This window comes from Lonchura striata, chromosome 18, assembly GCF_050655825.1.
Source record: "Lonchura striata isolate lonStrDom1 chromosome 18, ASM5065582v1, whole genome shotgun sequence".
Lineage (NCBI taxonomy): Eukaryota > Metazoa > Chordata > Aves > Passeriformes > Estrildidae > Lonchura > Lonchura striata.
Genome location: NC_140720.1, coordinates 2,376,502 through 2,404,005, shown reverse-complemented (window position 1 = coordinate 2,404,005; position 27,504 = coordinate 2,376,502). Strand labels below are relative to the sequence as shown.

At 55.5% G+C, this 27,504-nt stretch overlaps 2 protein-coding genes across 2 annotated transcripts; both read left to right on the top strand.

Moving 5' to 3' along the window:
* The first annotated feature begins 220 nt into the window (after nucleotides 1-220).
* NPLOC4 (NPL4 homolog, ubiquitin recognition factor) lies at nucleotides 221-26,001 on the top strand. Its single transcript, XM_021534175.4, has 17 exons — nucleotides 221-381; nucleotides 1,202-1,282; nucleotides 4,086-4,198; nucleotides 4,848-5,027; nucleotides 6,924-6,972; nucleotides 7,903-7,997; nucleotides 8,749-8,872; nucleotides 9,413-9,592; nucleotides 10,448-10,534; nucleotides 12,003-12,074; nucleotides 12,962-13,088; nucleotides 15,191-15,351; nucleotides 21,452-21,523; nucleotides 22,557-22,652; nucleotides 23,321-23,437; nucleotides 24,260-24,362; nucleotides 24,686-26,001. The coding sequence occupies exons 1-17, from the start codon at nucleotides 367-369 to the stop codon at nucleotides 24,841-24,843; spliced, it is 1,830 nt and encodes a 609-aa protein (XP_021389850.1). The 5' UTR covers nucleotides 221-366; the 3' UTR covers nucleotides 24,844-26,001.
* LOC146765806 (uncharacterized) lies at nucleotides 25,993-27,388 on the top strand. The gene is made up of 3 exons (XM_085556627.1): nucleotides 25,993-26,726; nucleotides 26,861-26,990; nucleotides 27,067-27,388. The coding sequence occupies exons 1-3, from the start codon at nucleotides 26,195-26,197 to the stop codon at nucleotides 27,266-27,268; spliced, it is 864 nt and encodes a 287-aa protein (XP_085412753.1). The 5' UTR covers nucleotides 25,993-26,194; the 3' UTR covers nucleotides 27,269-27,388.
* Nucleotides 27,389-27,504: the final 116 nt, after the last annotated feature.

Below are 27,504 nucleotides of genomic sequence, written 5' to 3'. Positions count from 1 at the left end.
TCCGAGGCCACCGGGGGCGCTGGCTGCGGGCGGAACTAAAGAGCGAGCGCTGGGCTGGGAGGGGACACTTGTGTCTGTAGCACCGAGGCAGCATGGGGGACCATTGTGTCGGTGACACCGAGGCGGCACGGGGGGCACGACTGGCGGTGACGCCGGGTAGGAACCTTGGTGCGGCGGAACGCGGGCGCGGGGCGCGGGGCCGGGGGGGCGGGCGCGAGGGCGGGCCGGTCCCGGGAGGCGGCGGCCGGGCCGGAGGAGCCGGGAAGGGCCGGGAGGGGCCGGGAGGGACCGGGAGGAGCCGGGAGGAGCGGAGCGGAGCGGGCCGTGGCAGTGCGGCGCGGCGAGCCCCGGCCCGCGGGCAGCGCCATGGCCGAGACGATTGTGAGTGCGGCCGGGGGAGGGGCGATGAGGCAGCAGATTCCTGTGGGGCCGGGACGGGGGCCCGGGGCCGGGGCCGGCGCTGGCCGGGCCGGGCAGGCCCCGAGCGGCGCCGCGGGCGCGGGGCTGCGGCGGGGGGCTCGGGGCTGCTCGCTCCGGTGAGGGAATCCCGGCGGGCTGGTGCCCGGGAGGGAGCGGCGGAGTGAAAGGGGTGACGGCGGGACACGGGCAGCTCGCCGTGGCCCCTCCCGTGCCTGTGCCTTGCCCGTGTCCCCGTGTCACCCAGCCGCGGTTGAGCGTCCCTTCTAGAACCGCCCGAGTCCCAGCGCTGCTCCTCAGCGCTCCGGGGACACCGAGATTTAATTTGTCCCTTCCCTACCTGTCCCCGGAGGATTCCCCTCCCTGTTTCCCCCGACCAGCAGCTCCGGTTTCCCGGGGGCCGCTGGAGTCTCTCCCTCCTCCCTCGCTACCGGGGCTCAGCCACGACCGGGGCAGTGCCCAGGAACACCCGCTGGGCCGGTGCCTGTGTGGAAAACTCCCTTGAGAAGGTCAGATCCAGCCTCCTGAAGGTCTCGTTCCATCTCTGAGGTCAGAGCTTTGGCCAAAGGTGCTTTCCTTGGTGCCAGCTCGTGCCCAGAGCCTGGAGCGTTGGAATGATTCCCCCCGTGCTCACAGACATCTCCCAGAGCTGCCCCAGAGCTGCTGCCTGGTGTTTCCAGGCCCTGTGGAAGAGGGAAGCAGGAGGGAGGAGCAGGGGACAGCAGGCTGGGGGCTCAGGGTGGGCTCAGTCCCCGTTCCTGACCCGCTGTTCCCTCGTTCCCAGATTATCCGTGTGCAGTCGCCTGAGGGAGTGAAGAGAATCACGGCCACCAAGAGAGAAACGGTGGGAACGTTCCTCAAAAAGGTACCCCGGGTGCACAGTGCCTCCCCAGGGATGGGGCAGGGCTCCCCTGCCTCTGTCCCTTGGCAGATCCGTGTTTAACCCCCCTGGCAGCAGCATTCCATGTGGAAAACCACACTTTGGGTGGTGTACCTTGTGTTGCTCCAGAGGGAAAATGACAAATTTAAAGAAAAAACTCCCTCAGCTTCTTTGTTGCAGCTTCCCAGGATGGGAACTTTCCTGGGAAGGACTTTTTGGGGTTTTCCCAAAGAAGTGGCAGCTGGGAAGCAGAAGGGGAGCTGTGGGATGGTCAGACCTGCTGCTCCAGGCTGGCTCAGCTGCTGGGTTGGGGCTTGGAATATCGTTTGGGTGGGCTGTGTGCTCTCCTGGGATTCCAGTCTGGGCTTGGAGAGAGCAGGGGAGGGATGCAGTGAGCCCCCAGGAGCTCCTGGGAGGGGAGCACGGCAGGTGGGAGCTCTGGGGATGGGGCTGGGCCTGCTGTGGTGCAGCTGCTCTGTGCTCTGCAGGAGGGAGCAGCTGTCCCTTTGCTCCCCTGCTGGAGTTCCTCTGGAGCCCTCGCCTGGGGGTTCTTTGCTCCATGATGTGTATTCCTGCAGGGAAGGGAATGGCAGCAGTGGGAACCTTCCCTTTGTGAGTCACAGCTTGGGCTGGAGCTGTGGCCCAGACAGGACAGCGTTCCCACCTGGCCAGGAAAATCCTGCTCTTTTCCAGGGCTGGCTCAGGGACACTCCCTGCAGCCTCAGCCAAGGCAAGAGGAGCTTCCAGGACCTCTGGAGCCTGTGCAGAACGAGCTGCTGCTTTCCAGAGCTCGGGTTACTCGGGCTGGAAAACATTTCCTGCCAGGACAAAGGCACCTGGAATTGCCTGTTCACCTGGGGAGGGCTCTGGCCTCTGGCTGAGCTGCAGCACACACATGTTGGGGTTTATTTCCTGCCACAGGGTTTGCTTGCAAAGAGGAAAGTGGCAAATTTTCCCACCTGAGGTCTGTGTTTTATCTTAATCCGGGTCTCTCCTACCTGTACTGTGGATTTTAATGCTGGACTGTTCGGCCAGGGGCTGGGTTTGGTGTTTAGGGGGACAGCTGTAATTAGAGAGGTGTCAGATTGCTGCTTCCATACCAGGAATTAACCTGGATCTGCTCCAGAAGTGCTCAAGGAATAAAGGGCTGGAGAATCTTCCCTGTCTCCTGTGGCACATCCCAGGGAAAAGCACCAAAAAAAGTCACTCTGGCTGTGCTCAGGATCAGGAACCAGCTCCAACCTGCTGGTAGTGTGTTGTGAGATTTGTCTGCCCCCAAAAATGGAATTCTGTGGCCTGGGGAACAGGAGCTGATCCCTGTGAAAGGATCCCATTCTAAGGGATCTCTCAGTGCTGCAAATCACAGCTGACAGGAAAAAAAAACTGCTTTTCATGGCTGTGCTCATGTGACAGCTCTTTGTGGCTCATCAGATTTGTCCTGTGGGCAGGATCCCGTCCCTGACTCGGAGCAAAGGCAAGGGGATTGGTTTTGTTAATAAAAATAAAGGCCTTTCCCTTCAGAATTTAGGGCAAAACCCGGCAAATGGACAAACTTTAAACACCACTTGATGAAGTTCTCAAGGAGCTAAATCTGCCAATTATTTGCTGGGAAGAGATGTTGGAGTGATTCCAAGTAAATGAGACTTAATCTGAGCTGGGAGAACCTGCCTGGGGACTGAGGGGTGGCTGTTGTGGGAGTGAATTCCATGGGAGAGAGGAGAAAAGGGGGGAAAACCAGACAGAACAGCAGGAAGAGGTTGAGTGAAGCAGCTGGGAGGTGGGAATGGAGCTGAGGGCAGAAGATCCACAGAGGTGGAGGTGTGGATTGTGGAATTCTGGTGGCAGGAGGATGGGAGTGATTGGAGGTGTGTGTTGTGCAGCTGGAGCAAGAACACTGGGATAGTGGAGAAGTTTCCCCCTGCTGCTGTGTAGTGTTGGAATCTGAGGTATTGATGATCCTGAGATTGTAGAAAGTCTCTGTCAGCCCCCTGCCAAAGCAGAAGCCATAATTGGTCTGTGCTGGTTTCCAGGTTGTTTATTCTGTTTATCTCTCACATGTTCTGCTGCCCTGCCCAGCTCTGTCCTGCAGGGCAGCGTGTGGGGCTCTGCCCTCAGTGGGATGTGACAAACATTCAATACCAGAAACTCCCTGGGCTGCATTTACAATAACGTGCCAATATCTGTCACCTACGTTGGGCAGTGTGTCCCCAGCCTGAACCAACAGAAAAATGCCAACACCACAGTGAGACATGGAGGGCATGAAGGAGGAGAAAAAGGACAAGGCACACCCAATTTCCTCCATCTTGTCCTCTTTGAACCCCTAATCTAGAAACTTAAAATTTTACTTCTGCGCCCGTGCCACACTTAATTATTACTTATATCAAACACTCAGAGCTGGTAATTCATCCTGTAAGATGGAAAACTCTTTTCCACAGACAGAGATCACAGACAGTGTCTCTGGGGGCTCTGTCCAGGGGGGTTCCTGACCCCTGCCAGGGCAGCCAGAGGGAAGCTCTGGGTTCCCACAGTGCAGTGCTTGCCTGGCTGCAGCTGAAACTCTGCCTTTGTGTTGTGTGAGGCAGGGACAGTTCTGGTGAAGTTGTTTCAGCTCCTGTTTAATCCATTGCTCGTTTTTCCTGGTGTTTCCATCTCTTGTTATCCCGAGCTCAGGAATGGGGGTGAATTGAGCTGAGTTGCTGGAGGAGAAGGTCTCTGGGGCTAGCTGTGGCTCTGAGCCCCTTTCAGGAGGCTCACACCTCACACCTTGTCTCTTTTCCCCGTGTTGCAGGTGGCCAAGGAGTTTGGGTTCAGGAATAATGGCTTTTCCGTGTACACCAACCGCAACAGGACCGGCGAGATCACGGCGGCACAGAACAAATCCCTCAACCTGCTCAAGATCAAGTGAGTCCTCACCACACAGGCTCTGCTTGGAGCTTCCAGAATGGGAGAAGTCACATCCCAGGAGTTCCCAGCTTCCAGTGTCACTCCTGGGCCTTGGGGGTCACAGGGACACGGGAGAGGTGGTGGCTGTTCCTTGGGTCACTCCTTGGGGTGTGTTTGCTGTGGGGAGGCTTCATCCCAGTTTCCCTCCCTAATCCCTGCTTTCACCTCTTTGTCCTAGTTTTCCCAGCCTCATCCCCACTTTGCCTCTCTCATCCCCAGCTTTCCCTGCCTTATTCCCCCACTGCCCTCCTGTATCCCAGTTTTCACCCTTTCACCCCTGCCTTCCCTCACACACTTTCCCTCCCTCACCCTTCTTTCCCTACCTCATCCCAGCTTTCTCTCCCACATCCTTGTTTTCACTCCTTCATCTCCACTCCCTCCTCCGTATTTTTCCCTCAGCTTTGTTTCCTGCTGGAAGGATTTGCATTTATGGCAAATAAAAGCAGGAAGAGGTGGCTCAGCTCCCAAGTGCCACCTGTGCTGGCCTGGTTAGAACCTGTGCCACATTCCCTGCTCTTCCATGGAAGTTGGCTGCCTGCTGGGAAGCACCTCCAGCTTCCTGGCTGTTGTCTCCCACAGTTCCCATGTGCTGTTTCCCACCCTGCAGGCACGGGGATATGCTGTTCCTGTATCCCTCCAGCCCAGCTGGCTCCTCCTCAGAGACCATGGACACCTCTGTCTCCCAAAATTCCCGGCCTGGGGGGGCTCCCCAGGTAGTGGAAGATGAGATTGACCAGTACCTGATCAAACAGGATGGGAAGATTTACCGGAACCGAGACCAGCAGCTGTAAGTGGGGCTGGGTCGTGGTCCTGCCCATGGAGCTGGGGCTCACCAGAGCCTGGAGTGTCACAGCCCAGCCCAGCAGTCAGGAAATTCCTGTGGGTGCTGCCCTTGGCTCCATCCTGACTGCTCTGGGGACCTTCTCAAGGGAAAACAGCCCCTGCTGTTGTCCCAGGAGGTTCAGTGGAGTCCTGGTGAGCCCAGGGAGGAAGCAGATGCCCAAATCCCAGGGTTTTTGGCAGGAAGGACTTGCTCAGAGCAACCATTGCTCTGATGGAGGAGACCCTGGTTCTTGTGCTCCTGGATTTTGTGCTCATAAAGCACCGGAATTCTCTAGATTGGAATGAACATTCTGCATTTTTCCTGGGCAGAGGTAGATGAGATTTGGAAGAAATTCTTCCTGTAAGGGTGTGAGGCCCTGGCACAGGGTGCCCAGAGCAGCTGTGGCTGCCCCTGCATCCCTGGCAGTGCCCCAGGCCAGGTTGGATGGGGCTGGGAACACCCTGGGCTAGGGGAAGGTGTCCCAGCCCATGGCAGGGGTGGAATAGGAGGAGCTTTAAGGTCCCTCCCAACCCAAAGCATTCCAGGATTTGCTGTCCCAAGCAGGAGGACTCTGCCTTCAGACTCAGCCACTCCTCATAAGGGAACACATGGAATTGAGGGGAAGGAGTGGAGGTATCCAATGGCAGAGGTTTGGGAGTGGGACTTGGGTCTCTGCCTGCTCTGGCTTCCCTTCATCATGTCTGCCTGACCTCTCCAGGAAACCAGGGAGTCCCCTTTGCTCACAAAAATGCACCAAAGTCCAACTTCCTCAAAGCTCTTCCTTGCAAGAGGCTTAGGGAAACAAAGCAGCTTCTCTTTATGCAAAAAATAACACAACAACGAGCTAAACCCACCCAAAATCTGCTCTGGTGCTGCTAAAACATCCTCTGCTGGGAGGGGTCTTTTATTGCTCAGTGTTAATGACCCAGTTGGGTCCTGGCCTGATATCTGCACTGGTTGTGGCCTTGGGGCTGGAACCCTCTGGACTAAAACTCCTGAAAATTTGGAGGGAAACTTTTAAAGTCAGGAATTCCTGCTAAAACAGGATGGTTTGTCCTTCCCCTTGGGGTTGTGCTCCATGTGGTTTATCCTCAGTGCTGCAGCAATGAGGAAGTTTGTGGAGAATCCTCCCTGACCTTCCCAGCTGAGTGTAAGTGATGGGCTGTCACATCACTGGAGCAAAAAGGCAACCCCAGCACTCTGTGGAAGAAATATTGCCTTCAACTTGCCCACATTTTCCAGAGGAATTGATGGAGTTATTCCTAGCAGGGAGCCGAGGCCCAGGGGAGGGTGTTGAGGATAAAAGGAGTTGTCTGGGCTGGTTCCTGCCTTTGGGAGTGTGGATCAATCTCCAGTGAAGGATGCTGAGTGCTTCAGCAGCATTTAACTCTCCTTTCTGTACATTATCTGCCACAAAACATCCTTAAAAGAACTCCTGCAACTGGATCCCATCCATTGTTTCACAGCCCAAGCTCACTGCTCCTCTCCTGGGCCCTTCCTTTGGAAACCAGCACCGACCTGGCGTTAGTTTAGGGGTTTTTTTAAAGCAGTCACCACAAAAGGAGATGTTTTCCCCTCTGTAACTCTACCCATCAGGACTTTATCTGCCTGTTAAACACACACTTCCCTGGTTGTTCCTGCCCTGCCTGATAAAGGAGGAACATTTTGGGTGGCTTTTTGTTAAAATCACCCTGACACGCTGGGACTGGAGAACTGCTCAGAGCTTGTGTAGATCTTCCACACCAAACTTACTCCAGAGACACTTTTACAGGCTGATTTTTCAGCCTTTAAATAAGATTTATTCCTCCTTCAGTTTCCAGGTGAAATGAGATTTAACCCCAGTTCTCTCTCTCTGCCCAGGTGTCGCCACGGCCCCTTGGGCAAATGTGTGCACTGTGTCCCACTGGAGGTAAGAGCCCCAGGAAGGTGCTACAGACTCACCCCAGTTCCTCCCAGTAGGAACACTTTTCCTAGGAATGGTGCCTGCCAGGAGGTGGCAGCTCCAGGCTGGAATCCTGTCCTCCACTGCCACAGCTGCACTCCTGGGTTCTGGGATCATTGAAGTTTGAGATCTTTGTGGCCCTGGGTTGATCCTGGTTAAAAGCTGGTTTTCTGCAGTAATGAGTTTATCCGAAAGTGCTTCAAAAAAGCTCCATTCTCCCTCAGTCCTCACTTTGCCCTGGATTTTCTTGTTTTGTCCCCTGTCTCCTGGATCCCAGCACTTCCCACCTGGCACAGATTGCCCAGAGCAGCTGTGGCTGCCCCTGAATCCCTGGAAGTGCCCAAGCCCAGGCTGGATGGGGCTTGGAGCACCCTGGGATAGGGAAAGGTGTCCCTGCCGTGGCAGGGGGTGGAAGGGATGGGCTTTAAAGCCCCTCCCAACCCAAACCATTCCATGGTTTAGCAGCTTTAGTCACGCCTCCAGACGTTCTGGGCTGTGTAATTTATGCCACGAAGCAGCAGCCACCCCTCCAGAGGGGATCCTGCTGTGCCAGGATGGCTCTTCCCCTCTGCTGGAAATGCTGTGGGAGTCCTTGACCGTGTTGGAACAGCTGGGTCTGTTGTTTGTTGTTAGATATTGAAAGGAAAAAGCCTTTTGCCTTTGAGATTCTGATTTGTGGGGCCAATCTGTTCCCGGAGCAGGAGGCCACCATAAAACTCCCTGTTGTAAAGCTCCACTGTTTGCATCCCAGTAGTAGCTGCCTTGCAAATGAGCCTGAATTTCCTTGATTGCTTCCACATTGGTAGGGTTGAGTGTGGAACATGCATTTGCTGAGGGATCAGGGTGTTATCAGACAGGTGTGTGACCTGGCTCTGCTCTGTGTGGTGTTTTTGGCAGCCCTTCGATGAGGATTATTTGAACCATCTGGAGCCTCCTGTGAAGCACATGTCATTCCATGCCTACATCAGGAAGCTGACTGGAGGGGCAGACAAGTAAGGAAATCTCTGGGTTTAAGAGAATCTGGTTGGAGCTTTGGTTTTTTTAGCACAAATGGAAGTACAGACAGATCTCAGTGTTGGACACGAGGATTGAATGGCAAACGGAGGAGGAAAAAACACATTAAAAAGTTGAAGTTAAAAGGAAAAGGCAGGAGGGAAAACTTAAGTCTGTCTTTTTATTTTATGTCCCAATTTTATTTCAGTTTATTCTTTTCCTGTGGCAATATGATTCCTTCCAGGAAACACTCCTGATGGGAGGGAAGGCCAGATGGAAGGAAAGAAGTTCCCTAATTACACCAAGCTCCAAGCCTGTTTCTCAGACTTGGTGGACATAAGTTACACAGAGGTGTAATCTTCTCCCTGCCATTCCTCAATACCATTGAGACTTTTAAAATCTCTTTGGGAGATGCAGCTCAAGTCCATGAGACTTCCATTTGAAGGGAATTTCCCTTTCCAGGAAGCCTTGTGCACATGAAAGGAGGATTTGCTGTGGTGCTACGATCTCTTACTTCCCACAGGCTCCATAAATGATTGCTCCAAAAGCATTTACTGTGCTAACAGCAGCCTTCTCTTCACCCTCCTCATTTTCTTCACCCTCTTGCTTCTACCCCTTCTCATCCTTATTTATTTCTTTCTGTTCTCTGTTTCTCTTCCCCCTCTTCCTTCTCTTCTCCCCCTTCTCATCCTTATTTCTTTCTTTCTGTTCCCTGTTTCTCTTCCCTGTTTCTCCTCCCTCCTCTCCCAGAGGGAAGTTTGTAGCCCTGGAGAACATCAGCTGTAAGATCAAGTCGGGGTGTGAGGGACACCCTCCCTGGCCCGAGGGGATCTGCACCAAGTGCCAGCCCAGCGCCATCACCCTCAACCGACAGGTGAGAGGAGCTTGGGCACCTGCCAGGGGACCTGGCTTTTGGTTTGGGAAAGGTGACTTCCAAAAAAGCCAGCCAGGAGCACAAAGCCTCCAGGTGTCAGGGCAATCCTCTCCAGGTCTTCAGACCTTGCTAAATGGGCTTCAAAATGTCCTGGGTCAGAATTTCCTCCCAGCGTGAGGACTGAGCTAGCAGCACTGGTGATGAATCCTGCTGGTTAATCCCGCTGGTTTTCCTCACGGGATCATCCAAAAGGCCACTCAGGTCCTGCTGGTTTCCTCCTAAATTTCCGTGTCCTTTTCCCTGCAGAGGCTCTTGGTCCCAGTGAAACCCCCGAGGCGCTGGGGGTGCTGAGCACATCCCACGCCCCAGGCTGAGCAGGGAGCAGTGCTGAGGGTGGGAGCTGAGCAGAGGGAAGAGGGAGGGAGTCCCCAGCCTCCCCCAGCCCTGCTGTGCAGGATCCAGCTCCGGAGGGTGGCGTGTGTCCTGGGAAGGGACCGGAGCCAGCGGAGGACGGCCTGACGCTTGAACTTTGTCAAACAGAAATACAGGCATGTTGACAACATCATGTTTGAGAACCACACAATTGCAGATCGCTTCCTAGACTTCTGGAGGAAGACAGGGAACCAGCATCTGGGATATCTGTACGGCCGGTACACGGAGCACAAAGACATCCCGCTGGGAATCCGGGCGGAGGTGGCGGCCATCTATGAACCCCCCCAGGTGAGAGGCAGGGCCCTTGGGGGCCACTGGGAATTGGGGAACACACCTTTTTAATTTGGAAAACTTCCCACAGTATTTCCAGCTGCAGGTCCACAAGGAAAACTGTTCTGAGAAAAGGTGAGACCCAGGGCCCTCAGTGCTGACTCAGGATCAGGGAGCACACAAACTGCTTTTAAGTTTGGTATTTCCAGCTGCAGCTCCCCAAGGAAAACTGTCCTGAGGAAAAAAGGACATGATTTATGTCCTTAACATCACCATCCATTGCAGCCACAGAATGAATTTTAAACTCTTATTTTGCTTTTTATTGTTTTTTACCCTCAGATGATTGAAATCCATGGTGACTGTAATGTCGGATTTCACTTCTAATCTTTTCTTGATTCCTGGTTTTCCAGCAGATTCTGTGTTAGGAAAAAACAGTTGCATCCCTTCTTTCAGTTCCTTACCAGCTCTCTGGGAAAACTGAAGCAGCTTAATCAGATAGAATGAAGTCTAAATGATTTGAAGACAAAATGATGGAGAAGCTGATGAGTTTGGCTGGAGCAGCCAGAATCCCCACTAGGTGGGGCACGGCACCACTCCTCAGCCAAGTGCTCCTCATGTATTTCCCTCCTCATGGTTTCTGCACGGCTGCCAAGTAAAATCCAACAGATTGTCAGTGGAAAAGGAACAAATGGATCCTTGGGAGTGTGGCTTGAGAGCAGAGTGGCACAGGGAGGTCTCTGGGGTGACACCAGTCTATGGTGATGCTTGAGGGGAAGCCCAGATCTCTGCTCCCAGCCTCTGCCTCACTGCCCACAGTGGCTGCTCTGGTTTTTCCCCAGTTCTGTGTCACTAACCTGTGTCTCTTTGCTGCAGATTGGCACCCAGAACAGCCTGGAGATCCTGGAGGATCCCAAAGCCGAGGTTGTGGATGAGATCGCAGCAAAGCTCGGCCTGAGAAAGGTCAGGATGTGTCGGATCTCGTGTGTCTGTGTGGGACAGGGAGGTGGTCAGCAATTCTCTCCAGCTCCATGGATTTATCCAAGACCCTTTAGGCTACCTAAATCTTGCTAAGGTGTCATCGGCTGGTAAATATTTAGGTCTGAAACCCAAATCCAGTGGGTTTTCCTGAGCACAGGCCCCTCAAAGGGCTGTGTGGCTGCAGTAGCAGGGACAAAACAGCACAAACTCTATCTTCCCATTCTTTCCCCTCCAACAGGAGTCATTCCTGGAAGCATCTCCCTGGCAAGTGCTAATTTGGCCCAGATGGAGCTGGAGATGCCTGTGTGCTCCATTTCCAGGAGCAGAGGCTGCCCTTGGATTGTGTTCCCCTCCTTGGTGCTGCAGGGAGTCAGTGCTGTGTGGGGTTAGGGGTGCAGGTCCCCCTCAGCTGCAGTGATCCCATCAGAATTCCCTGATTTCTTGAGAGCCCTCCGACCTGCGCTGATGTTTTCCGGTTTGGGAGCAGCGCTGGTATGGTGGGAATGCCAGGAATGGGATGTACACAAACAAGATTTGACTTGCTGGAGAAAACCCGCCTGGCAGAAGGCTCAGTGCAGACTGTAAACATCTGGGGAGAGCTTTGTTCTCTCAGATAAGATCCCACCCCTCGCCAGAGGCTGGAGCAAAACTCAGAGTGTTATTTATTTCCATGTTCTCCCATCAGATATTTTTAATCCATGGGACTTAGCATGTCACCAAGTGCTGGCTGCAGGGTTTGGTCTGCCTGGGCTCTGGGGGAGTTGGGATCAGTTCTGCCTTAGAAGGGTTAATGCTGTGGGAGTTGGGATTGGCACCTGGGTGGAGAAGGATCATCCCTAGGTGTGTGCCCATGTCACAGCTCTGTGGAAGGATTGATCCCAAGGTGTTTGGACACACGTCACACACGTGTGAAAGGATTCACTCCGAGGTGTGTTTGTACCACAAAAAGCAGGAGTGTGCTTTCTGGGGTCAGTGCCAACTCCAGTTTGGAACAAGGCACACTCCAGTACGAGCTTTCTCTTAACCAGTGCATGCAGGGTTCAGAGTGGGACTGTGTGAGAGGTTCACACTGGGGCCACATGAGTGCTCTGTCAGCCCCAGGTGCCGGATCCCGCTCCAAACTCTCCGTAGGAAATGCTGGGGGTGGGAGCGGCTGGTGGCACAGAGGCCTCTCGCAGCCTCCAGATCTTTCCATGAAAAAATATTCCATAGTGAAACCCAATGCTGCAGGTGCCCTGGCTGGCCAGCTGGCATGCTGCTGCTCCTGGAAATGGGATTCCAAGGAGCCCGGCACAGCTGGGAGAGCCATTCCTGCAGGCAGTGTGCACAGGGCCGAGAGGAGCCAAGAACATCGTGTCCTGTGAACAGAAAATGTCTGAGCTCTTCTGGTTTCCTCTTCTTTTTTTTTGTCCTTTTTCCCTCAAAGCAACGTTCTCCATCCCCTTTGTAGGTTGGCTGGATATTTACTGACCTGGTCTCGGAAGACACACGGAAAGGCACCGTTCGATACAGCAGGAACAAGGTGAGATCCAGGTGTGACCCAGCAAATTCCCAATGAATTCCAGCTCCTGAGCCAGGCAGAGAGCTGAGCCATGGCTGCAGGTGGCACTGGAATTCTTGGGAGAAGGGGTTTTCCAGGCACTTCAGAAGGAAAAGGAGCTGGAACCCTTGGAAATGTTAGGGATTGAGCTGTTTGGGAAGTAGGGCTGCTGGAGCCCTTCACACTCCTGCTTTGAGGAAATGGTGCTCATGAAAGCATGGAATAGTTCAGGTGGGAAGAGACCTTAAAGCCCATACAGTGCCACCATGGGCAGGGATAACTTCACTGTGTGCTCACAGGGTGCTCCAAGCCCTGTCCAACCTGGCCTTGGACGTTTCCAGGGATCCAGGGGCAACCACAGCTTCTCTGGGCACCTTAAGCCGGGGCCTCACCCTGCTCACAGGGAAGAATTTCTCCCCGAAATCTCATCTATCCCTGCCCTTTTTAGGGCTAAGAAAACTCCAGGGAGTGGAGTGGGATGTGAGGGACAAACCCAGTGAGGCAGAGTGACTCAGAGAATGTTCCCATGGGCTGGGCTTTGTGACACATACATGCCTCAAACTTCAACCTCCTCAGCTTCCTGTCCTTGTAAACCCAGTGATACCCATATTTGGAAAGTGAAACTTGATTTAAAAAAAAAAAAAAAAAGGTGTGTAGAGGTGGGTGGGACTCAACATGGGACAGTCCTGAGCCAGCCCAGAGCTGGAGAGCTGATAGGTCACATTCTTGTCCCGGGCTCCACAGCAGCTTTCCACGAAAGCCTGTTTTCCTGGGGTGTTGGTCGTTTTCCTTGGCTGCAGCTCAGGGAAATAGGTCTGGGCTACGTCACCTTGTCCTTTGGCTGATTGGAGTCCATGCTCTCCCCTCAGGACACGTATTTCCTGAGTGCAGAGGAGTGCATCACAGCTGGCAACTTCCAGAACCAGCAGCCCAACATCTGTCGCCTCTCTCCCGATGGGCACTTTGGATCCAAGTTTGTCACAGTTGTGGCTACAGGTACAAATTGGCCTCAGCTCTCCAGGCTTCACCTGAATTACCTCTTGTCAGTAGAAAAATATGTCAAAAATCACATGTCCTGCTCCCCATCTGTCCTATTCAACAAGGGGTTTGCTCTATCAACTGAAATACTTCCTCATTCTTTGTTTTATCCTCTCTACAATACTCACTCATTATTTATTTGCCTGGTTTTTACTCTACAACTGTTTAAAGAGACTTATTTGAGGCTCAGCCCCACCTCTGTGACCCAGAAATCACTCTCTGCCTGCAGCCAGGGCAACAACTGTTGCTCACTTTTTATTTCAAATCCTTAAGCTCCAAATTCTGTTGCCTGGAAGCAGCAGTGCAGAACCACAACACTCCAGAGTTATGGATTAGTTCCTCCTTCAGGAGGGATCTTTACCTCCCTCATGTTGCTGTCAGGGAAACCTGACAGGGGAAAAAAAGTCTGTCAGGGGTAAAAAAAAAATGTTTGGAAACATTTTTTTGGCTGAGTAAAACAGAAGCTCCTGCAAAATGCTTATGGTTAAATCCTCTGGTTTTAGCTGTTTTCAGGGAGTCTCCAGAGGCACTGTAGATGGGCTGGGCTGGGAGGGGGGACACTGGCATGTGCTGGGAGGGCTGGAGTGTTCCCAGTTCACTCTGTTCTTCTCCATGGGATGACACATGTCTTCATTTAAACCTTCCCTGGAGCGGAATCGCTGGTTCTGGCTCTGTTTAACACAATGAAAAAACCCTCATGACTTCCAAATAACATCCAGAGTGAAAAGTGAAAGTGGGATGGGACATTGCCTGCCCTGAGCCTGGCTTTGTAAGGGTTCCCAGGGCCTTTTTTCAGTGAAAAAGTTCTTTTTTTAGTTTAGTTTCATTATGTTCCAGACTGCAAAACACATCCATCTCTCATTAAATATAGATCTGTATCTCTCTTTCTTATATATTTATTTATTTAATTTTTTTTTAAAAAAACAAGGTGTTTTACTGAGCAAACACTGCGTTCAGGCTTTCCTCCATCCTGGTCTATGTTTAATTTCTAGGAGTGTTTGTTCTGGAGCAGTGAGTGATTGAGGTTACAGATCAAAGGGTAGAAAAGAAATATTTCCTCTTTGCTGTTCCAGCTAATTTAATTCTCCTCTGTTCAATCAGCCCAGCAGGTTCTATTTAAACACTCAAGTCCCTCTTTTTGTGCTGCAGAAATGTATTTGGATAGTTTGCCTCAACTTTGCCTTTAAATCCTCCACATGGATTCATTCCTATTCCCTCCTGAATTCCTAGCTTTGGAAATAGTAATGTTTTCCTGCCATCTGCCTCCCTCCTCTCTTTCCAGTTGTATTCCAGTGACACATGACCTGATGTTGCTTACATTATCCAGATGAAAGCGCCAAGCATGTGATCCTTCCATGAGCCAGGCTCTTAATTCCCACTTTCCATGTCAGATTTCCACCAAACCATCCAGTACAGGCTGAGAAAACACTGTTCAGGCCTGGCATGACCAGGTGATCTGCAGCTCAGGGATCCTTGGCAGTGAAACAGGCCCACAGGAGCTGCATGCCTGAGTTTTGTTTGGAAGAGGAGGAGATACCTGCAGGGTAGTGGAAGATTATGTCAGAGCCCCCAAAAGCAGCTCCTCTTCCTTGGAGCTCCTGGCAGAGCATCCCTGCTGTTCCCTGGGCTCTGTGCTCTTGGGATAATTGTGGAAATGTGTGTGGCTATAAAAATACGGAGTTAAGAGGGAATTCTTGCCAAAGATTCTTGCCATGCAGCAGCACCAGCAGCTTCATCTCAGTATTCATCACTGTTAGCTTTGTGCTTAATCATGGACTCTTTGAATTAATGTTGGAAAAGAATTCCAAAATCATCGAGTCCAACCTTTGTGCTGCTCTTCCAGTTGTTTCAGTTGGAGTTACACCAGGGAAATCACCCCTGTGCAGGATTTTCAGGAAGAATTTCTTCATGGGAAGGGTTGGGAGATGGAGTCCCCACCCCTGGGGGTGCCCAAGGATGTCTGCCTGGGTGACAGTGTGCGGATCAGTCACACATGAGTCTTGGAGCTGTTCTCTAACCTCGGTGATCCTGGGATCTTTAACCATCCTGTCCTCCTCCAGGTGGTCCTGACAACCAGGTGCACTTTGAGGGGTACCAGGTGTCGAACCAGTGCATGGCCCTGGTGCGGGACGAGTGCCTGCTGCCCTGCCGGGACGCGCCGGAGCTGGGCTACGCCAAGGAGTCCAGCAGCGAGCAGTACGTGCCTGATGTCTTCTACAAGGTGAGCGCTGAGGCCTGAGCTTCTGCAGCTCCAGGATGTGCCCCTGCATCCAAGCACTGATCCTGAGGAGCAGCAGGGAGAATGTGCATCCAGAGCAGGGCCAGAATAACTCGGTGTCCTCGAGTCGTGGAATGGTTTGGGTTGGGAAGGACCTTAAAGCTCATCCTGTTCCACCCCTGCCGTGAGCAGGGACACCTTCCACTATCCCAGGTTGCTCCAAGCCCCATCCAACCTGGCCTTGGACACTTCCAGGGATGTGTAAAGTGGTATAGTGGGTAAAGTGCCAGGGCCTCATCCCCCTTACAGGGAAGAATTTCTTTCCAATATCCCATCTAACCCTGCCCTCTGGCAGTGGGAAAGCATTCCCCCTGTCCTGTCACTCCACCCCTTGTCCCTCTCCAGATTTCTTGGAGCTTCTTTAGGCACTGGGACTCTCAGGTCTCCCTGGAGACTTCTCCAAGTAAGTATCTCCAGGTGAATACCCCCTCCACATCCTCCCAGTGCTGAGGAGCCCAGAGCTGGAGCAGCTCTGCAGGAGGGGTCTTGGAAGGACATGAGGTGTCACTGCTGTCCCTGCCTGCTGCACTTGGGGGTTGTTGGTGATGGATGGAATGACATTATTCTCTTGCCAGTTGTTCCTGGAGCCCTTCAGCCCCTCCTGTGCCTGCATGGCCGAGTTGGGAGCTCTAGATCAGGCTCCCTGCCTATGCCGATAGCGCTGCTGCTCCAGCCCAGGGCTCCTGGTGCCCCATGAGCAGGGACAGAGAGTTAATTAATGGCACTGCTGGCTGGCTAATTAGCCATCCATCACCCCGTTAGTTATCTCCTTCCTGTCCTGTCTGCTCCTGCTGCCTGTGGTAATGCTGTCCTTTAAGGAGCACAGGACAAGGAAAGCTGCCTTTGTTTGGAAGGAGTGGAATGAGGGGACTGTGCTTCAGCAATGGGAATAGAGCTGATCAGGGTGTTCCTGCATGCCCTGAATGTGGAACTGGGAAGTGCTGCTTTCCCTCTGAGCCTTCCACTCCTTGGTGCCAGACTGCTGGCTTGCCTTGGCCCCACCTGGAAACAGGGAACACCTCTGGGCTGATTCCAGCACTGGAGAGGGAGAGCAGATGGAATCCTGCTCTCTCTGGAGCAGGCAGCTTCCTCCTAGGAGCTGATAAGCCAGGGCTGATCACAACCAAGCAGAGCTGGGTGTGCAGAGGTTGGCCCTGAACCTGAGGAGGGTGAGATCATCTCCTGGCGTGCCCTGATCCTGCTCAGGAGCAGCCCGGGCTGTGCCACACTCGGGCAGCCTCACAGGAGGTCCCGCAGCTCTGTGGCCCACATGTGGCCCACCCGGGGTGCTGGGAGCAGCAGGAAGCCGGGGGGTGTTCCCAGAAGGGCTTCACTCCCATCTCTAATCTAAAGCAGGGAGATAAACAAAATGGGAATGGATGGCTCCAGCCTTCCGTGGAAATTTCCATCATCCACTGATTCACTGGGTCAGGCTGCAGCTGATTTCATGTTTCAGAGCTTCTCTCCCTGACTGCGCTTTTCAGGAGTGCTCGAGGATGGCCCTGCCGGGTGGGATTCTCCCTCAGCCTCCAGCAGATTTGGCTCTAGGATCCTTCAATTATTTTTGAATGTTCTTAATTCTGTGGAAAGCTTTGTCACTCCTGGCTTGGGAAACCTTTGGGGTCCCATTAAATGTGCAGGGGTTGAGATCAGAGAAACTGCCTCATCCTGGGATGGTGACAGCCGTGTCCGAGCCCCAGTGAGCTCCAGGAGGAGCAGGAATCTGGCGGCACAGGATGGAATCTTTGGGGTCCAGTACCTTGCTCTCCCTTTGTCCCCAGATGTGGAGTTCCCCTCTGTGCTGCCCCCCCCAGCAGCAAGTTTTGGGGAGAAAGCTGCACTTTGGAGTAGTTCCTGTTTTCTTTGGGACTGTGCAGAGAAAAGTCCATGTGCGTTCCCATACAATATCCAAATATTCTTCTGAAAAGCCCTTTAGGATGAAAGGAGCTCTACAAATTAATTCTGATTGGATGAGGACCAGGAGACTGATGTTTGTGGCATGTGGATATATTTATAGAACAGCCAGATGTGAGGCAGGATCCGTGGAACTCAGATCTGTCCGAGGGCAGCACAGTGGATTCACCTCCAGCTTACAAATGGGAAAAGGAGCTGCTTTTCTTCCATGGAAATGGGAAAGCTGATGGCACTGGCATTGTCCTGTGGTTTTCCTGAGCCTGCATCTGGGTTGTTTCTGTATTTCTTTACCATTCCCTTTACATTGGCTCCTGGCCTGCTGCTCCAAGGAGCCGCCCCCATGGAATTGGCTTTGGACATGCAGCCGTTGCTGTCCTGGCTCAGGAAGGGAGAGCTCTGCTCTAGTGGGGATCTCGAGGGGTTTGGGCACTGTGAAAACAAGTTCCTTTGCTCTGAGGTGCCTCCTCCCAGGTAAGATTAGCCAGGAGGAAAAACGGATCCCTGCTGACCTCCAGGGGTGTCTGGGAAGCATCATGGCCCAGCACTGGTTCCAGCTGGAGCGGGGCAAAACCAGCACGTGCTGCTTGGCCAGCTCAGCACACAGAGCTCAGGGACGAGTCCATGATGTGCAGACAGACACAGGCTGGGATAAAGACCCTGTGAGTGAAGATGATGATGTTGCAACAGCCACTTCACCCAGTTTCTGAGCTGGATGAGGGTGAGCCTGGCTGAATATTCCACACGATTTTCCATCCTGTCTTCTGTCCTTGAGCAGCCTCCTCTGTCCATCTGGTTTTAGGAAGCAGCTGGATTGATTTGGATTTCATTGAGAATGTACCTTGGGTTGATATTCAACACTGAGGGAGTGCTCAGGGTGCAGCTGGGGGATCCCTCCCTGGGATGTGGTGTTGCTGCACCACATCCCAGCTGTCACCTCCTCCCAGTCCACTGGAACTCTGCAGTGCTGAACTGCTCCAGCATTAACTTCATCAACTGTGGGAAGAGATTCCTGGTGTTTTACAGACACTTTAAAACTCCTGGATAATTGGATTTGGGGGCTGGCGGGCTTTGTCACTTATGACAGGTATTTGTGACAGCTCAGTGCAAATACAATGTCATCGTCATCCTCGCAGTGAATGGCATTTTCCAGCTGCCTTAAGATCCCCCCAGAGTTTCTTTAGGATGGTTTAATGTGCCTCCAGAGTTTCTTTGGGATGGGATGGTTTAACATTGCCCCAGAGTTTCTTTGGGATGGTGTAAGACAAAAGCCTTTTACAAGCGTTTTGCAAGAGCCCTTTGCCCTCGAGTCCTGCACGTGCTCTGAGTCTCCTGCGGCTGAGCCATGGCTGAGCCGTGGCCTGGCACCAGTGGCATGTGTCCCATCCCTCCCTGGGACAGCCCAAGCCAAAGGCCCTGCTTTTGTGAGAGCCCAGCAGGACCTCTGAGGCAGGCTGTCCTACCATGGCATTGGAAATCCTCTTCCCAGGGAGAGCCAGGCTGCGGGGAGTGTTCACTGACGGGGAAGGACTTCCCTGGCTGCCCTCCCACCGGCTCATGAGCCGCCTTAGCCTCAAATGTCCCAGATGCTCCTGGGAGGAGGACGCTGGATTAGCTCAGCAGGAGTCTCCTGGGGAGGGTTTCAACCCTCCCTGACCTGTCACTTGCTCTTGGAGAAGTCGCTCCGTTTCTGCGCCTCAGCCGCGCTGCGCGTGCGAGGGGCAGGACTGCCCGGGAAGGCGCCTGGATCCAGCAGAGGGAAGAGCAAAGCTGGGATTTACTCACACATGGGAAGGACAGATGGCTGCCGAGCTCCGCCGTGCCTTCAGCAGAGGGAGCAGGTCGGGAATAACGGCGTGGGATGCGGGATGCTCCCGGCACGGGATGGTGACAGCGTGGGATGGTGACAGCGTGGGACGCTCACAGCTGTCCTGGGATGCGGATCCCGAGCCTCCCTCCTGGCTGGCAGCTCCCCTGCCTCCTCACTTGGCTGTTACCCTCATCCTCCGTGGATAATCCTGGGGCCACCCAGATGTTTTTCCATCCTGCCAAGGTGTCTGTGTTCCTACCCTTTTCCCCGTTCTCCCTCATCCTTGTGCAGCTCCTGCCTCCAAACAGTGGGTTGAAGGGCTCTAACCCCAGCCTTGATGCAGTCTCCACTGGGATGAGACATTGTCCAGACCCTCCAGGCCTTGATGCTGGATTTTTGTCCTGAAGCCAAATGCTTCTCACTCCATTAACCTCTTCCTGGCTTCCCAGAGCTGGTGCCACTGGGCTTTGAAGGTCTCAGGCTGCAGCAATAACAGGATGCTGGGAGGGTCCTGGTGATGCCAAGTTCAGGAGAAGCATCTTTCTCTCAACAATCCCAACTTGATGTTCATTAAGGCCTTTAAAATATAATTAAATAATCGTGGTGGTGGGAAAGGGATGTTGGGGTTTGGGGGAGACTGTCCTGTCAGGATCAGGGCATGTCCTCAGCTCGGGGAGAGCGAGGTTCCAGTCTGTGGATGTCTTGGAGGCCTCAGCAGCATGCCATGAAAAAGCAGGCATTTAACATGGAAATCCCCATGGTGGGAGATTAAAGCCAACAGGTGCTGGGAAAATGTTTCTGCATATTAGAACTTAATTAGATTGGAAAATAAATTCCAGATGGGCTAATTATGCATGAGTTGTTGCAGGTCCCTTCATGCAGGGGCAGGATTGTGTTTGGGAAGCTGATTGGATCTGATTCCTGTCTCTTGTGGTATCACTGAGATCTAGAAGCAGGTTGGCTCTGGGGTCTTGTGATCTCCCAAAAAAAGGCTCCACAGCTCCTCCAGCTCCTGTCAGAGCCAGAGAGATCTGAGGCCACAACCTGTCATGTGCGAGGAGCAAAGATCCTTATCAGGATTGCCTTTCAAAGGCGCTTCAAAGACTGGAAGGGAGATTTTTTTATAGGGGGAACAGTTCCTGGGGACAGGGGCTGCTTGGGGAGGGGGTCGGGAAGGGGGGCTGTGCCTGGAGGGGAGCAGCGTGCTGGAGCCTGCTGGGGCGAGGTCTGACTGGGAGAGGCATGGTGCTGGCTGCTGCTCCGCATAGCTGTGCTGTGTAAACACCAGGGAGAGCGGGGGAGTGGTGCTCTCCGGGAGAAAACACGGCTGGGAGAAAGGGGAGGGAGTCCTGGAGTCAGCCGTGGGCAGCGGAGCCCTGCATGGTGCTCCCTGGCTCAGCCCATGGAATGCTGCTCCCATCCCACACGGGAAGAGCGGGGCTTTGTCACCTTTGTGGGGGTGACAGCTCCGGATCCAGCTTCCACCACTGAGAGCCCCTGGATCGTCCAGTACAACGTCCCTGACTGGGAATTACGGGTGTATGATTTATGTGGGGCTCCATGAATGATTTATGCCACGTTAAGTGATGATTTAGGGAGAAAACACAACCCCCTTGTACGGAATCTTTAATGAAAAGTGTCAGTTCTCCGGGATTTATTTCCGAAGCGGCGTTTGAACCCGTCGTGTTTGACATCAATCACGTCTAATTGTCAGGTTATGATTAATGAACATATGCCGGCCGTTTGTCTGCCTAATTAAACTTTATGTTCCCTTCGTCTGGCAAAGCAAAACAAGTTTACGCCATGGGATGTGCTGGTTCCAAGGGTCTGGGTGTGAGAAAGGGCCTGGATTCCCAATTCCCAGATGGAGAGTTGGTTGAGGCACTCCTGGATTTGCAGAAAGGCAGGTTTGCTTGGGCTGAGGAGGCAGAGGTGACCTGTTCCTCTCTTGAAGATGGAGCTGCTGCCTAAAAGGCATTTAAAATCAGGGAATCACAGGATATCTGCAGTTGGAAGGGATGCACAAGGATCACAGAGTCCAACAACCCCAGGAATCCCACCTTTACACTCCGTGGATAATTCCAAGCCTCTCTCTAGTGGGAGACAAGCCAAGGTGGTTTGTGACTCCACACTCTCTTGGCTCACAAGGAGACAAGATCTCCAGCCCCAGGGAGCAGCAGGGAATTTGGCAGCCCTGCACCACCCATCCACGTGCTTTTCCACACCCTCAGTGATGTGCCAGAGCACAGGATTCTGCATGAGCATCTTTTGGGTTTCACACCACTTCCATGCTCAGGAATAACCCAACTTTTTTTCTTTCAGGACATAGACAAGTTTGGGAACGAGATCACCCAGCTAGCTCGTCCGCTGCCGGTCGAGTACCTCATCATAGATGTGAGTATTCCCTGCACGTTTGCTTCCCACAGGAGATGGCCACAGGGGAGCAAACTCCTAACCCACCTCTGAAACTCCCAGTGGAAGGGATTCCTGAGACAGATTATCCTCCTCTGCCTGCTGCTGCCAAGCATTCCTAGCAGGGAGGTGGCTGCCCTGCTCTGTGGGGTCGGTGTGGTGCCAGGAACACATTTGTTTTCCAGGAAAGCACTGCCTGGTGCCTTATCAGGGCTCTGAGCTGGCCCAGAGCCACATGGCCGGGAAGCAGCAGCCCCACAGACCCGTGTCCCGGGGACTGCCTAATGAGGAAACTCCAGAGCAGCAATTAGGGATCCATCTCCTTTGAGTGACTCAGCAGGTCGTCCAGAAATGCCTTTTCTTGGAGGAGGGAATTTGCTCTCTGGCACAGCTTGGCCGGAGCAGAGCTGCTGCCAGGCACGGCACAGTTCAGCCCTGGGGCTGGGAAACAGAGTTACGGCGTGGAAGGCAGGAAAGCAAATAATTGGGATGCCAGATGATATTGCTGGAGTTGGGGGTTGTGCCAACAACCATTAGATCCACCTGGAGCAACCTCTCAGGTCCAGCTGCCCTTGGCATAGGCAGTGCCAGAGCAAAGGAATTCCTGCAGGAATGAAGGCACTTGTTCCTGGGATACCTGGGGTGTCACTGGGATGAAAACAGAGGGGTGGAACATGCATTAGGATCCCCCCAGGACCTGCCTGAAGCAGCAGCTGCCTGGCACAGGGCACAGCTGTGCCAGAATTGCTGTGACCTGTGCAAAGAGGGATGCTCTCCATGGCAACTGTCAAGACCAAACCCATCATGTCCCTCCAGCTTCCTTAGAAAGGGAGCCAAGAGGTGTGGTGATGGAATATCACTTCAAATTCAATTAAAAGCCATCAGATCCCTGCAGGATGCCTCACTATTTGGCTGAGCTGGGATCATGGCTGTGGCTGTTCTCAGCTATCTGGACTGGCTTCCCTTATCCCACTGGATTCTGATCATCCTTCCTTGGATTTTTTTTTTTTTTTAGATTACTACAACTTTCCCCAAGGATCCAGTCTACACTTTTTCTATTTCTCAAAACCCATTTCCCATCGAGAACCGCGATGTGCTGGGTGAAACTCAGGTGAGGGGCAATTCCTGACGGAGCTGGGTTCCCTGGGGATGGGCTCTGCTTCCCTCGTGCTCAGACATCTGCAGAGGGACAGCTGTGCCCTCAAGTCACCCCTTCCCGGCTCAGCCTGCCAAGTTCCTTCCTGCACGGAGCAGTGTCTGCATGCCAATGCCGACTGCCGGCCAGTGCTGAGCTCCTGCCACATCCACGATGGGATCCGGGCTCCCTGCACCTGCCAGGCAGCTCCAGAGGGACCAGGGGGCTCCAGCCCCATGGTGACAGCACAGACCTGCAGAGACTGGGGTCTGTTCCTGTCTTCTCTTCCTGGATGGAATCTTTAAGCACAGAAAGCGGTTCCTGCAAGAGGCCAAGGCAGGGGGTGGGATGGGATGTCCTCTTCTCCCTCTTTTCTGTAGGAACAAGGCTGGAGTTGCCTGGCTCCCCCTCAGCACCTCTTGGATCTGTGATCAGCTCTGTGGGTGCTGGAGTTGGTCAAGAGGAGCTCCTGTGGGTCCAGAGATTTCCCTGAAAGTTGTTAGCTGGGATTCAGTCAGCCAGGCAGAGACCTGATTTTGGGAATGTCCCTGCAGACAATTGCAGACATTATCCAGAGGGACAGGAATATCTGTTAGTGGCCAAACAGGAATTGACTTCTCTTCATTACTCTCCCCTCTCCCCAGGACTTCCACAGTTTGGCCACGTACCTGTCCCAAAATACTTCCTCCATTTTCTTAGACATCATTTCCGATTTCCATCTGCTCCTCTTCCTGGTCACAAACGAGGTCATGCCTCTGCGGGTATGTAACGGGGCTGGGAGGGTCCTGTCCCCACACCATTCCCCCCATGCCGGGGCCCTCAGCCACTCCAGGAGTCCCTCAAGAGGGTGGAGGTGACTGTTCCTGCCATCCCATGACCCTGCTCAGGGCCTCGTGCTGGCTTTTCCCAACCAAGCTGTTGGGAGAAGGTTTAAAGAGTTTTAAAAGCTTTTTTGAACTCTAAACACAAAGCCCCTGAGCTGCTGGGAGCACTGTGGGGGGTGGTTGTCCACATGATCCCAGAGCCAACTTGGCTGCAGCTTCCAGAGCTGGAAATGTTTTAAAAATTATCTCAGAATCAGGAATTTGGTGGGAACAATAAGGAGATCAGAGCCCCCAGAGCTCAAGGCCAGCGAGGTCCTGGCTGTGCAGCTCTGCTGCCCTTGGCTGGGCACCGGGGCCCCGGTGGCTGCCCCGGCACCGCCGGAGCTTCCCAGTGAGATGCAGCTGGGCCGGGCTTGCCAGAGGCTGCGCATGTGCGAGGCAGCCAGGATGACCGTGGGCAGCTGGAGATCAGGATGGGAACAGGGATGGGGGCTGGAGCACTCCAGCACAGAAGGATTGCATCTCTGGAAGTTGGGACTGGCCCGCAGTGCTGGGACACTGGCCCACAGGGGTAGGGAAGACGTTCTGGAAGCAGAGGAAAGGAGCTTCTGGGGTGTTGGGATCTGTCTGAATGCTGGGGAGCAGAGGGATAAACTGGGGCACCCCAGGGATGTTGGGAAAGGGGGAACAGCTCAGATTCAGGGTCCTGCCTTGCACTGGAGGGGTCCCCAGTGCTCATTTCCTACCTGTGACTTCCAGGACAGCATCAGCTTGTTGCTGGAAGCCGTGAGGACTAAAAATGAGGAGCTTGCACAGACCTGGAAAAAATCGGAGCAGTGGGCGACCATCGAGCAGCTCTGCAGTAAGAGGGGGAGAGTTCCCTGGGGCAGGGTGTCCCTCAGGGAGGGGTGTCCCTTGGCTGAGCTGGCTTGGGAGCTGCTCCCAAGCTGCCAAAGAGGCAACTGCAGGCTCACGTGGAGGAGGCTGTTCCTTGGTCACAGGATCCTGGAATAGTTTGGGTTGGAAGGGATCTTGAAGCTCATCCCACCCCCCTGCCATCTTCCACCTGACCAGCTTGTTCCAAGCCCCATCCAAGCTGGCCTGGAGCATTCCCAGGGCTGGGGCAGGGCTGCAGGGTGGGATGTGCAGCAGGATCCCAGCACTGCCCCGGGCTCTCTCCCGCAGGCACGGTGGGTGTCCCGCTCCCGGGACTGCAGGAGTACGGCGCCATGGGGGGCTCGTCGCACGCCGTGGCCGCGGCCATGTGGCCCTGCCAGCACTGCACCTTCATGAACCAGCCGGGCACGGACCACTGCGAGATGTGCAGCCTGCCCCGTTCCTAGCCCCGCTCCTGTCGGGGGCCACCCGCAGCGGCCGGCGTGGCGCCCGTCCCTTCCCGCTCCTCCCTTCAGCTTCCAGCCCGGGCTGCGGAGCCAGGCACGGGTGGCTCCAGCCCCCCAGTTACTCCTCGCTCCCTTTTGGGGGCTCCCAGCCCGGAGAACCAACGCTTTCCTCAGCCCGTGCCTGGGCTGGCCCCCCACCACCCTCAGCTGCTGCCAGCCTGCCCTGGGGGAGCTGGGAGGCTTAGGGAGCTGCCTGTGCCCGCTTCCTACCCAAGGGGAGAGGGAGGCTTTGGCATCTCCCTGCCCACAGCTTTGCTCTCATTCCCTGCCCGCCTGAGTGCCTGGATCCCGACAGCTCCGGCGCTGGCCGGCCCCGGTGGCACGGGCAGGTGGCTGTCACGTTCCCAGAGCAGGACAGGCACCCCTGGACACCGAGCATGGGGTGGGCACGTGCCAGCTCGTGGCTTGGCATTGCTTGGTGAGCTTTGGCACCCCGTGGGCGCTGTGGGAGGGGTGTCCCCTCCGGGTGCCGTGTCCCCTCTGGGTGTGCATGGTTGGGCTCCCAGGGAAGGGTTGCGGGGCAGCCACGTAACTCAGGCACCCACCTCGCCTCCATAGTGCCCTGGGAGCCAGTCCTTCAGTTGGTGCCTTCCCATCCCTCTGGAGCGTGTCCTGGCCGGAGCTGGGGCTCGGGGGTCTTGCCCTCAGCCTCCCTTCAGCCCCCAGCTGGGGCTGCCCTGGGCACTGCTGGGCAGGGGAGAGGGGCAGGCGGATGCTGGAGGGGCTCAGGCCTCCTCTCCCAGAGGGCTTCTGACCCCCAGGCCCACCCTGGAGCTCCCCAGCCCTGGCTCCACCGGCTCTGGTTCAATCCCGGGGACACCAGTTCCAGCACTGCCCCAAGTCCCCTCATGGGAGGGGTCCGGAGGGCCTGTCCTGCTCCAGGACAGCACTGCCCAGACCCCAGTGGGGCAGGAATCCCCTGCCCCTCGCCAGGGCTTTCCAAAGGCTTCATCCCAAGGCCCGGCTCCGGGCTGCGGTTGCTTTTCCCCTGGGTGTGCTGGGGTTTGGGGGTGCAGCGCTGGGGGTGCCCGGGCCGGGCTGGGCTGACCCAGGCACGGGGGCTGCAAGTAACGTGGAATAAAAGCACCTCAAACCAGAGCCTCCTGCACTCTGTCACCTGTCCCGGGGTGCTCCACATTCCCAACAGGAACTGGGGAACGCTGCACTCCAGTGTTTGCCTCCCTCATCTGGGCCAGGATGGGGCTGGGATACTCTGTGTTCCCAGTGGAATCTGGGGGACCCTGTGTCCCACTGCTGTCTTGTGCACTCTGTCACCTCGGGTGGGGCTGGGATGCTCTGTGTTCCCGATGGGAATGGGTGGGACGCTGTGCCTCAGCACGGTGCCACCTCTGCTCTGTCATCTGTGCCAGGATGGGACCAGGACGCCCCGTGTTCCCAACTGGAACAGGGGGACACAGCACCGTGCCTCCTGTGCTTTGTCACCTGCCGGGACCCTGCTCCCCGGGGCCGTGCCACCTGCACTCCATCTCCGCGCTCCCGCCGGGACTGTGGTCCGGGCTCGTGTCCGCGGTCTGTTTGCAATCAGCCCCGGAGCCGCGTGAGGCCGGGCCCGGTGCCAGCCGCAGCCTGGAAAAGGGGGAGCGGGAGCGGCGGGAGGCAGAGCCGGGGAGCGCAGCCCGGCGAGCGGCCGCGGGACCGGGGAGGCGGCGGCTGCCCTGCCCTGCCCGGGGCACAGCAGCGCCCGGGGACGCGGGGACACGGCCCCGCCATGGCCCGGCTGCTGCCGCTGCTGCTGCTCGCCGCCCTGGGCTGCGCCGCCCGGCCGGGCCGGCGGCCTGCGGCGGGGCACGATGGAGCGGACGGTAATTGCCACCCGCGGGACCCCTTCCCTCGGGGCGGGCGCTGACCGGGCAGCTGGCCCGGTGCGGGGCCGGGCGGTGCCGGGTGAGCCTCCTGCTGCTGGCGGCTGCTCCTGGTCCCAGCCCGGCCCCTCCAGCCCAGAGAGCCGCGGCGAGGGGCTGCGCCAACCTGACGCTGGTCCTGGACAACTGGAAATTCGCCATCACGTCCCAGCTGCGGAACCTGCTGCTGTCGGACCACCAGAGCGTGCTGCCCGACTACGGCCGGTGAGGTCCCTGCGGGGATAGCTGGGCACCTCGGGGATATCCGGGGCTCCCTGTCCTCACCCCGCCGCGCCCGCAGGATCCCGGCGCTGTCGGGGGCCCTGGACGAGCTGTACCGGGACTTCCGCGGCCTGAAGGAGCAGCTGGGCCGGCTCTCGGACCGCTTCGCCCACATCGAAGCCTCCGTGGAGCAGCTGAGCCGGGCCCGGGGCGCTGCAGCCGCCCCGCGCCGGGGAGGGATCGCCCCGAGCCCCCGCAGGGCCCGCGGGACCCCGCAGTGAGCGAGCCGAGCCCGGCCCGCGGCGGGGCGGCGGGGCTCGGGCTGGGGGCACGGGCTGGGGGCACGGCACGGCCTGGGGTGCTCAGCATGGAGGTACGGGGGCATGGCTTGGGGGGCTCAGCCAGGCTGGGGGCACGGGCATGGCTTGGGGGGCTCAGCCCGGGGGCACGGGCATGGCCTGGGGGGCTCGGGCTGGGGGCACGGGGGCATGGCTTGGGGGGCTCAGCCTGGGGGCAC